General features: G+C 41.6%; 1 protein-coding gene across 1 annotated transcript; it reads right to left on the bottom strand.

Annotated features, from left to right (window-relative positions):
* Positions 1-1191: 1191 nt before the first annotated feature.
* Positions 1192-11430, bottom strand: edrf1 (erythroid differentiation regulatory factor 1). Its single transcript, XM_020639215.3, has 25 exons — positions 10945-11430; positions 10494-10702; positions 9698-9764; positions 9462-9587; positions 9244-9368; positions 9019-9166; positions 8768-8869; positions 8553-8674; positions 8094-8205; positions 7808-7955; positions 7582-7693; positions 7129-7240; positions 6697-6978; positions 6496-6567; positions 6253-6400; positions 5927-6118; positions 5392-5592; positions 4978-5196; positions 4529-4755; positions 3962-4120; positions 3171-3320; positions 2810-2963; positions 2596-2711; positions 2324-2496; positions 1192-2069 (listed from the first exon to the last, which is right to left on the bottom strand). Exons 1-25 carry the CDS (start codon positions 11041-11043, stop codon positions 1907-1909), a joined length of 3738 nt encoding a protein of 1245 aa, XP_020494871.2. The 5' UTR covers positions 11044-11430; the 3' UTR covers positions 1192-1906.
* Positions 11431-11809: the final 379 nt, after the last annotated feature.

The raw sequence follows: 11809 nt of genomic DNA, 5'->3' as shown, positions 1-11809 counted from the left end.
GTGCGGCTTCTGCTCCTCTTTTTTACCCCACATCTTAACCTCAGTCGAACAGTCACTCACCCACAGCAGCACAGAAGGTCCGGCCTGATTAATGAGGTGCAGTTTGTGCTGCTTGCAGCTCCATCTGGCGTGGATACAGTTCAGTAACAGTTGGCTGACCCACTTCACTGACACCACGTTGAAAACATTGTGTTCCCTCTGCAGTAACCAACCGGAACAGTGCAGTAAGATCATATTTCAGGATACACAGTGAAGAGTTGCCTGACTCTGTCTTTTTGTACTTTTATCTAAATTTTCATGTCAATCAAAGTGAAAGACCTTTGACATTTCATATCAAGGTTTTCTAGATTTAAAGTTGATATATTTTGTATTGTCTTCTTGTCAAAACTGTATAAAAGAGAGACATTCATAATGCTGTTTTAAGCTTATATACCCACACATGGTGTCCTTTTTGTCTTCCAGAGCTTCATTAGAAGGTAGTTGATTAACTGTATTTGTCACATTAAATGGAAAAGGTTGCTCCATGAGAGAGAATGTCATTTTTCCATTATAAAGATTTATTAAAGTGTCCATCCTTTCCAGAGGGTCAGATTTGTACACTTCCAGGAACAAGCAGTTTATACACTTTAAGTCTTTTACTTTGAATTGACCTTTAGGGAGAACCCTCCATCCATTGTCTCTACCGCTTATCCCCTTCAGGGTCACTGGAGGGCTGGAGCTGACCTGTCATTAGGCGGAAGTCGGGGTACACCCACGGACTGGTCGCCTGTCAATCACAGGGCTGACATTTAGAGACAGTCAAGTCCTCACACTCCTACCTAAGGTAAATTTAGAGTCACCAATTAGCCTAATGAGCATGTCTTTGCAGTGTGGGAGGAAACCGGAGTACCTGGAGAGAAGCCACACATGCATTACAACATGCAAACACACACAGGCAAAAGTCCGAAGTGATTTGAACTAGAAACCTTCTTGCTGTGAGGAAACAGAACTTTTCCACTACACCACCGTGTTTAAACAACAATATTCTGTTTAAATGTCGAGATTAATAACAAAATATAAATCCAGTGTGTTTCATCATACAGCATAAGTTATTCAAATATTAGTGTTTTTAAAATAACTTTCAACTCAATGTATAACAGAAGTGTGTGATCAATGTGATGCTGAAACATCCAGAAAGTACTTTGCACAAAATGTAAAAAAAACTTTTATTTTCATGTCACAGCAAACCATGCTGACATAAGCTCACATCAACATAAACAGCATTGTGGACTCACAAACCTCAGAGTTTGCATTGAATGTTGCCGAACTATTGCACATTTCTGTTTTGGAAAGCAAACACGGTGTTCAAGCTCATTTTGACTCGTCAGCCCAAAACTTCAGTTCAATCCACGGCATCATTGGTGTTATTGAATATCAAAAACCACCAATCAGAAAAAAACTCAACTAAATCATTTGTCAAATGATTTTCTAAATGTTGTATCTCTCGAAAAGCCCCTATGAGTAGAAGTTGAATGTGATTGTACTCGTTTGCGTTTGTCGTGTGTTTCTGTTTGTAGAAAAGTGAGGCAACCCAGGTGATGTTCGGAACGGTAAACAACAAATCCTACACATAGGAGCTTTACACATGACAAAGAACTTTTTTAAGAAATACTGAAAATTAAATAACATCTTCTAAATTGAAAAGTCTTTTAACAAAAATGTACAATTGAAAACCTGTGATGCAAATGTTAGAAAATGATTGGTTTATTTAAAGGCGCAGGAGGTGAATTAGCTTTGAAACTGTAATTCAGTGTCGCCTGAGCATGTGCCTGTCAGAAATGATGGCGTCCAAGTGTTTCCAAGAGCGGGTGCAGAGAGCTGAGTTAAAGTTCTTTCGTGTATTCCTTGCTATTGTTTAATGATATCATCATGAATGTGCCCCCCTGTCGTCACTTTCGGTTTGTGGAGTCAGCTGCTGCAGGAGCTCGATGTAGAGCGAGACACGACTCAGGAGAGGGGCAGTTTTCTCAGCTCGCAGCAGCTTGGAGTACACATTCTTGAAGGTCTTCAACAGCTCCTCGTCCTTATTGCTGTAATAATACAAATAAGTTGATCAGGAGGGAGAATTATTATAGTTATGGACACATACTGTTTCATTGGATTTGACCATAAAGCAGGCCAATTGAATCATTATTTTAGAAAGGTCAGAGTTGACAAAGGTGAAGTGCCAAGGAGACAAACATCTTACATGTAGACAAAAGTGCCAGATTGAGGTCATTAAAAAGGCCACACTCCACCCACCAGTTAGAAAAGTCTGCAATAAAGGTTGAAGATTCTTGCTCACCTTGGTTTCCGTTTCATTGTCGTCATCAGTTTGATCAGCTGCAGCAGCAGGAAGGAGAAACTCGGCTCAAACACGCCTATCAACTTCATCACTTCCTGGAGGTTCAGTCCAGAGGACGGGCCGCTGGTCACATCGATAGAGTCTGCTGATTCAGCAGGTTGTGGTTCACTCAACTGCGGGACAACAAGTAAAAAATTGTTCAAGTGTAAAAGGAGATGGAGAAAATCTGAAGAGGCATAGAGATTGTTGCCTTGTGCTCTTCTAAAGCTCACCTCTAGCTGTTCCTCCAGCAGCTCTTTATGAATCATCTGGAAGGCAAAGCGAGTTTCTGTCATGATCTCCATCGCTCCGGTAAGGCTCTTCAGCTTTGCTGCGCTGCTGCTCTGACCTGTGGAGGGACAACATGAATCATTGCATGTTCTTTAAATCAGTCTTTCACTAAAGACAACACCATCACATTATTCACCCTGACAAACTGTTTCTCACCTGCCATGGTAAACTCAGCAAAAGCCACCCGCTCCAGCAGCGTGCGGAGCAGCTCACAGGGAGCGTCTTTAAGGCTGAGGAACAGACAGACAGCCTTACTGTAGTGAAGCTCTGCCTGACTGCGATGCTGCTTCCTCAAGTGTTCATCCCCCACCTGTCACACAATCAGAGCCACAGACACACACACATAATGCTCTAAGTAGGAAATGCAGACACCCTTCTCACAGCAAATAAAACCAAAGGAATGTTTTTGTCAAAAGTTTGAGCTAAGAAATAATTGTTTTATGTCATATATAAACAGTTTTCTATTATTATTATTATTATTATTATTATAATAATATACTTGGACATAGTTTAGTACCTGGTTGCGGAAGCAGCTGTGATACATGGAGGCCAGGCGGTGGTGGATGGTGGCAGCTCTGTACTGGTAGAGTGGCTGACGAGCTGACTCAGTCTGCAGGTCACAGTATCTCAGGGACTTCATCATCGCCTCGGTAACCTCACGCTCGATCTGGGGAAAACAGACACAGGGATGGATGGTTTAAAAGATGGATGACATTTCTAAGGGTTACAAGCGGTTATTACATATGCACTCCTGAAAACTTCCAGAAAATTTCTGGCAGGCTGGCCCTGAAATCTTGCCGACTTGCATATGCACCATAATGGGGGGGGGGGGGGGGGTAATGCAAGAATGGTGGATACAGATTCTGATGCTATGATGACGTTTTTTTTGTAGGTTTATTTTATAGGCTTAATTGCATTACTTTGAGACAGGAAAGGATAGAGTCAGAAATCAGGATGAGAGACTGTGGAATGACGTGGGGTGGAGCCAGAGGTTGGATTTGAACCCGGGCTGCCCGCGTAGCAGACAGAACATATAGAGGCATAGAATATTTTTCTTCCAGGTAAACTTGGAGTGAAAGGTCTGTCCGTTTACAAGTTTTGAGCAGTTTTGAGCTTATCTGACACAAAAAACTGATAATGTACAGACAACATGTTTAGCTTTTGGCTGAAATGTTCAAAACGTCAATGGTATTGTTAGTATCAAAGAAATTAAGGTCGCTTTTAAACTAAAAAATATGCCACCCAGTGGAGAAAGAAATAACGCAAACATGCTAAGGAGTTCACAGTTAATTATTTGGTGAAACTCACCTGCTCCTGGGCCTTCCTGGACAGCGGGGCGTAGTCCTGCAGGAGAGTCGCCAGGGTGAAATAAGTGGTGGAGAGTTCCCAGTTCACACTGTCCCACACCGCTGGGTGGCTCTCTCGGCTTGTCAGGGCCTTTATGGCTCTCAAATAGTAGTCTATGGCCTGGGGGCAAAAGTGGATGACAGGGTGTTTTAATTTTTATGGAAATGTTGTAATTTTCCCTCAAAGACTATAGAGACTGAGTATTCAAGATTTAGATTAAGTATAATACACACATACATAAATAAATACATGAAACCTATAATGGGTATTTTTTTTTACTTTTGAGAATAAAGAGTAAGAGTGCAATGTAACTCAAAATCATTTTTTTTATGAAACTACTATTTATATAAAAATGTTCTTCCTTTCTTCCCCCTCAACTTATATGCCATCTAAGATAGTTGCATAAATTGTTTATTTGTAGAAAGAATATTCACGCTCATGTAATGAGATGAACATTTAGGGAATGACCTAACTTCTTTGTGCACTTCAGTGTATTTCTGAAAAGGCATACAGAGTTTGACATGTCACCTTGTTGTAGTAGAGCGCCTCCTCTGGTGAGAACTCTCCTCTGCTCTGGTCGGCAGAGACAGCACAGTGAGCCTGAGCACAGATTCTCATCAGCCTGCCGGTGTTACACAGCAACAAGGCCGTGTTGGTTCTGTCCCTAATGGCTTCAAAGTCCTTCATGCCTTTCTCAAAGAAAGCAAAACTCTTTTTCCACATCTCCTGCTCCACGACTGACACAGACTTTTTCACTAGAAGGAAAGAAGAGAGTGGGAATTTAAATTAAATAAAATGCAGTGTTTTTCACTTTATATTTGCAAAGAGACAGTTATATTGTTCTGACTATTTCACTGGAAAACATCAAGATTTCAACATGTCTTTAAACACATAAATAAATACGCACATCAGGCTGTCTTCATTAAAAAGATGGTTTTCAAAAGAAGGCTGGCTATCTGTTTAATATTTGAGCATACCTTCTTTCTCAGTCTGCATGGCTGCAGCCTGGTTCATGTAGAAGACTCCCATCTCATTGCGGATGTTTCCCAACCTTTTGAGCACCGGAGCCAGCTGATCAGAGTCGTGATCTGTCAAAGCCTCAGAGACGAGCAGTTCATACGCCGCCTCATAGCATTTACTGCTAACAAACAGCTGGTACTCCGGGTCCATGGCCAGGTCTGTCGCCATGTTGAAGGCTAGTGGGTGGAGAGGTAAAGCATGATCAAAAACCTAAACAGAACACCTTTTAGTTTCTTTACCAGCCTTTCAGGGGGTGTAATTAAAAGCCACCTTTATGGATTAGTTGTAACACCCTTAATTTCTGTATATCAGACAAGAAAGCATCATTGTGTGTTGGAGATTTGGATGATTGTTTTTCTTTACTGACTGACCCTGGCAGCTGCTCTCTCTGTGCAGGCTGTGCAGGATATCCTGGTCCTCTTTGGTCTGGTAGCTGTACTCCTCCTGGTAGGCAGCTCTGTTGTTAGCATTCTGGGCCAACATCAGCTGGATGTCCCCACACAGAGACAGGCACTGGCTGTGAAACTGAAGCACCTGTGGGTGCAGCGTTCCGCTCACTGAACAATAGGCATCTGGCAGAAACAATTGAAGGTAGGGGGGGGGGGGGAATAAGTGTTGAGTCATTGTGTTGCTTTATACACTTGTAATTTGTATCAAAGTAAACTATTATTATTACATAAAGTGTAATAATTATATTAAGTAATTAAGTAATTATATTAAGTATAAAATAAAGTTTCAAGTTTAATAGGATATAGCTCAATAAAGAAAACAGTAGTTTATGGCATAAAAACAATTTCAATTTGAGCTGGTAGAAATAAAAAAATAAAACAAAATTGAGGCAATATCTATAAACAAATTGACATTAGCTCTATATTCCTGGTGTATAACAGGGTTGAAAAAACTTACCATAACTTTGCAGAGATAACTTGATGTAGCGCAGGGCCCGCCCGTACTTGAGCAGGTTAGTGGCTGCATCAGACAGGACATAGTAGGCCTTGGAGGCTTTGAGGAAGAGCTGGAGCTTCATACGGTGCTGCCACGAGCCGGGGATCATCCCTGAGCGTGTCGGGTGCTTCTGGTCCGCCTGCAACGGCCCGGCTGGTGACAGACATGCACGACCACCAAAGAGAGACACGGGTAGAGTTAACAGACGGAGAATGTTTGTTGGTGGAAATAAACTTAATATGTGCTATTATATAGTCCATCCTTCATATTAAGGACTGCAGACTGACCTCTTTCAAGAAGCAGGGAGATGCCTGTCTCGGCAGCGCAGGCTCCGGCTGCACTTCTGTCCTCATACTTAAGTGGAATGGGTGTGTTTGGGTCTGCAGCTGGGAGATCACTCTCCTTCTTAATGCTGCCATCTACTGCCTTGATCCCCTGTGTAGTGTATTACAGCTATTGTTAATACAGTAGATGACAACTAATAAAATGCATTGTTTTTGCTCTTAAAAAAACATTCCGCATGGACTCACCTTAAGTACATAGCTCAAGACGTGTCTGCATCTCTCCTCCTTGTTTTGAGAAACAGGGAAAGGGCCACTTGGCTGCAGGGACACAGAAAAAAAAAAAAAAAAAAGATTATTTCATGATCACGTACCACATTTGTATCTTTATTTTCCACATTTTGCCTTGAAGTCTGTGTAAATGAAGAGCATTTCTAGCAAGGCACTCACTCTGATCTGGTGAGTAGATTTATATTTCTCTGGGACCGACAGCTCCCCGACAGAGCGAATCACGGCCACAGCTTTACTGTCGTCCTGTGATCTGGAGCAAGAGCTGTAGGAGCTGTTCTCGTCGCTGTCCTCCGTCAGCTCCGCCTCCCCCTCCTCCTCCCCGTCTTCATCACTGTAGCTGTCCTCGGAGCCCCCGGCCCGAAGTGACTCCCCTCCGTCCTCTTGAGGAGGCTCATCAAGCTGGAACAGCTCTGAGAGCATGTAGTGGGCCGAGGCGATGATCTGAACAGAGGGGAGAATGACTGGAGTCAGGATGGATTCAATCTGATCGTAAGTCTTGGATTTTGTCCAGGTCTATGTTTTTGTTGCCCATCATCTCCTTTCTTTAATGTCTCCCCCTTACTCTATGATGTAACTGTAAGTTGGACCTACCTGGGGATGCCTCTCTTGGTCCAGAAGTTTGACACAGTTTAAAAGCAGAGTTCTGATTGTGCCGTAGTGCTTTTGGTTCTGTCTCGCTTTCAGCATCAAGTTGCTGGCAACTCTGCACCATGAGACAAAAAGGAGACAAAAAGATGTTACAAGTTGCTCTTTTGTCATAATGTCTGAAGTAAGCAACAATACTCAAAGAAAAAGATAACAGCAAGTTGAACATGGCTGACAATAAAAAATAAATGTCATTATGGAAAATTTGAAAACATAGTACATTTTAAAGAACTACTTGGATTTACTTTGATACTTTTACATTTTAAAGGGATCTTACTAAATCTAAATTTAGCCCTGGCACTTAAATCCTTAAATGAAGCACATTGGCATCCTTACATCGGCCATATCATTGTTAAAGCTCAAACAGGCCCCTCTCATGAGTATTTCCCAGATACTCACTTGTATAGTAACACAGCCACAGGAAGAGTAAAGGGATTCTGGCATTTCTCTTCCTCAGCCTCCTCACACAGAGTAGTAAGATCATAAAGCTTCACAATGTCACTCCCACTAGCTGTGGGAGAAAAAAAAAACACCATTATAAATGTAGACAAGCTTACAGTTTACAGAACAGGTATCAACGGACATAATAAACAGAATACTTAACACCTGTTGACTCATCTCTCACCTTTGAACAGCCAGTAGGTGTGACCCTCTTTGGTGCAGTTTGACTTTAGGAAGGAGAGGATATTTTGAGCGATGTCTTTCACCACCCTCGTTGAGAAAGTGGAGTTCTCTAGATGAGGGATGTCCTCCGTTTTTATCATCTCGTATTTCTGCAAAAAAGCAAAATATGCATCAACTGAAAAATAGAATCCAATACGTCGTCTATATAAAATATGGAAACCTGTTAAGATGATTGTTAACAGGTTATAATAATTATTAGAATAAAGTACAAAGGTGATTTACGTTACCTGGACTATACCATTGACGTGAAAGCACATGACGAGCTCTGGGACGTTACACATGAGATTGTCGAGCCAGTAATCGATACCCGTCAGAATGTTGATTGGTTTGTTGTTGTCCCTGAAAATGTACAGAACAGAAAAAAAGTTAGGTTTTTTTCGAGGAAACAGAAGAATGGAGCTGAAACAGCGTCTGACTGATGAGGTTGTCAGACCTTGGGTTCACATTCTGAGGTCTTAAACTTCACTTAGAGCTGAGCTGCAGAGGGTGTTTTTAAACAACCTGTTATAACTTTGAGTGGTCCAAGCACACAGTCTATGTCACTACACGTGTCATTACATTAGATGAAGTAGAATTATCTGTCAGACATTGAATATGAGAAGAAGACAAAGAAGGCAACTATAATTAAATCACAGGTTTACAGTACAGTTTGTACCGGATAGGACCAAATGGTTTAAAATCCCAACCTGAGTCTCAGACTGACGGCAGGATAGCGACCTCCTCCAAAAATAGGCATGTTGGACCCAACCAACATGTGGATATCCTCGAATGTCCACATGATGTTTCGCACAAAGTCGTTCCTTAAACCCTGTCAAATATAATGATATCTTGTAAAAATGTGCATCCAAGTCAACATCTCACCTTATTTTAATAGTTCACATTTTAGGAAGTGTTGTCTTACCTGACTATTCTCCCCTTCATTGAAGAGCATCGGCAGGTTTTGCTCTTTGGGCACAGATGTCACCTGGCCAAGCGCGAACTTGCTTTCCATGGGAACACTTTCCTGCGGGGGGGGGGGGGGGGGGTAATGGAAGCAGTCAGTGCATGCAGTGCAAACCAACATCCTCCTACATTTCCGATAAGAAGCAAATCTCAACTTGTCTTTTTATTCTATTACACCAAACTGCGTGATCGTCTCAGGAAATGCTGCACCTGTTTCGGAGCGTCTGATTCTTCGGTATCAGACGATGTACTGGTGAAGGCAGTCGGCCATGAAGAACTGAACTCCGCTGCCCTGTTCTCCTCCTCCCCTTCATTCAGGTTGTCTGATACAGGCTCCGCAGCTCCGTCACCATTAATACTGGAAACGACACAGAAGATGTTAAGTGAGAAAGGACGCACCTTAACTCCCATGAAGGGTCCACACTAAGTACTCACCTGTAGTAGAGAAATTTCGACAAGATTGCTTTCTGATACCAGTGCTCTTTACTCTTCTTTTTCCTCTGCCACTTCTGATCGATTAGCCGCTGGTAAAACTCTTTTAGCCATGTCCAATCTCCTGTCTAGAACACACAAAAACAGCACAGAGAATGTAACACTTATGATGCATGAAAGTTACTGCAATGATTCAAGTCTGGGTAAAAGTCCTCCTGTACCTGAGAGGATCTCATGAAGAGCTCTTGAATGTCCAGCTCATCCAAAAGCAGAGTCCTCCCCACACGGTGAACAGCCATACTGACGTGTGACTTGCTGTAGGGTATTTTCAGAAGCTTCTTGATGTTCTGAATGTGACAAAAAAAAAAACAACGTTTATGTCAGTTTTGTAGTGCACATAATATCAGAGATTTAAAAAAAAAAACATGTTTTGAAGCTTTAGAAGAGCTCAACAAACCTCTGAGTCTGATACCACGTCAACATCATCCCCGATGCAGTCGATGAAGTCATACGCCATCCCAAAACTGCAGAAAAAAGGTAAGGGAACTTCATCAAGACACCTACATTGTCTCTTAATCTCATAGTTCACAGTCTCTCTCTCTCTCTCTCTCTCTCTCTCTTTCTCTCTCTCTCTCTCTCTCTCTCTCTCTCTCTCTCTCTCAGAGTAACCAGTAGTGAAACATTACCTGTGGTCAGAAAAAATATTGAATTGTTTTCCCTTCCAATCAAAAATCAACAGAACAAACGTAAGCAGTGTCCAATTACCGAAGAAGTGTTTTTAATAAGCCATCTCAGGCTATTTCCCTGCCTGAGAAGTTCAAGAGCAGGAGCCTTTTGCTAGCATGAAGGAATTAGAACAATGTGGAATTGTAGGAAAAAGCTTGATGGCTTGGTGATTGTAATATTAAAGAGTAACTAAATGGTTCATATTAAAACTCTGATTAGAGTGCAATTCTTTTAGGTTGTTGTACCCAATAAGCTCCTTTAAATCAAGGCACTTTAAGGAGTTGTGCAAACTTTTTGCAAGTTTTTTTTTTTTAATATTCTACCAAACCCTGACTGTGCACATTACCATTTACGACGCAATACGGTTGACATTTTGCCAATTATATTTGGCAACAGATTGCACAAGGTGTCCTCAAACTCACAAAATACGGTGATCTGTAGTTTTACAGTTCATGATTTTTCCCCACCACTATGAGCCGGGAAAGGTGGGTACACTCCGGATAATTGTAGTTCTCATAATGCTATACCTGGAAAAAGGTTTGCTCTTGCTGCTGGACCCTAACACGGTGGTTCCGGCGCTGCCCAGCTGGGGGTTTTCTCTCAGCCAGTTTGCGGGCGGCAGCTTCAGGTCTGTCTTCTCCTGCAGCAGGGCATAGCTGGTAGGTGGTGGAGCGGCTGAGTACTTGACTACAGCACGGCTCTTTATTTCAGTGTTTCCAGAGCAGACTGCAGCGTCCTGCAAGAATATACCAATTTAAAGCAACATATTTGAAGTCATCCTGACAAGGAACCGGTGGCTTGGTTTGGAGTTGTTTTATGGACTGTTACTTCTAGGGAAGTTAAGTCAGCAGCTGTTATGTTACATTTTTTTTATCTACAACTAAGAAACTAGCAACAAATATTGTAAACAACAATGCATGTAAAGCTACTGACGGTGCAATAGTTACTGTGTTGTTTCTGAACAGTCTAATTACTTACATGTTTGCTGTTCTCTCCTGTGCAGGTAGGGCCAATGGTATCCTCCATTGCATTATCCAAGAGGGTCCCAGGCTCTCTGTCCCCAGCTGATGCGCTCATACTGGACACCAGACCTTTCAACCCACTAGAACTGGCAATTTGCTGACAACCAGACTACCAATCCATGACCCACAACTCATTGGCTCTGTCTATATATCAGCTAGGCAAGTCGTTTACATCAATAAAGTTAGAGATATATTTAGTTTGCTAGCTTGACTGGCTAACACCTCAGGAATTCAGCGCTTATTCGTAGAGTTAAAAAAACAATAATATATAACAGGAAGACGTTTTTTTAATTAAATCTAAAACTCATTCTAAGGGTCGTGCCTTTTCTATAAGTATAAAATAATGTCAAGTCAATACTTAGGTAGTAAAATAGCGTGCACCTTCGTCTCTTCACATCAGCAGAAAGCCTGTGTGTTGTTGTCAGAGCACACGTTAGTCCGTGCAGTAAACGTACAACAACTTCCGGGTTCACGGTAAAACCAGTTCTAAAACTGGTCTTATTTTTTTTTATTTCGTCCTTCAGAACTACTACGAATTGCGTTAAAATGTAATCAGGAGCATTAATATTTTTCTACGCAAATATGAACTAATTAAAAACGCAAAATATTTCAGATAAAGCTACTTTTAGATAATTTTCTTTAAACCGGAAGTACTTTCTGAGGAACGCAGATAAACTTTCTAGAAAAATTTGGTAGGTTCTCTATGGTTCTGTTCTGTTCCAGTGTATTTTATTCTGAAATTTAGCAACTTGTCATAAGTATTTCGAAAATTATAAAGACACTGACTATTTATGGTAAAAACTGTTCGGTTATTACAGTTT

This window comes from Labrus bergylta, chromosome 10 (assembly GCF_963930695.1).
Source record: "Labrus bergylta chromosome 10, fLabBer1.1, whole genome shotgun sequence".
NCBI lineage: Eukaryota > Metazoa > Chordata > Actinopteri > Labriformes > Labridae > Labrus > Labrus bergylta.
This window is presented reverse-complemented; position numbering and strand designations above follow the sequence as displayed.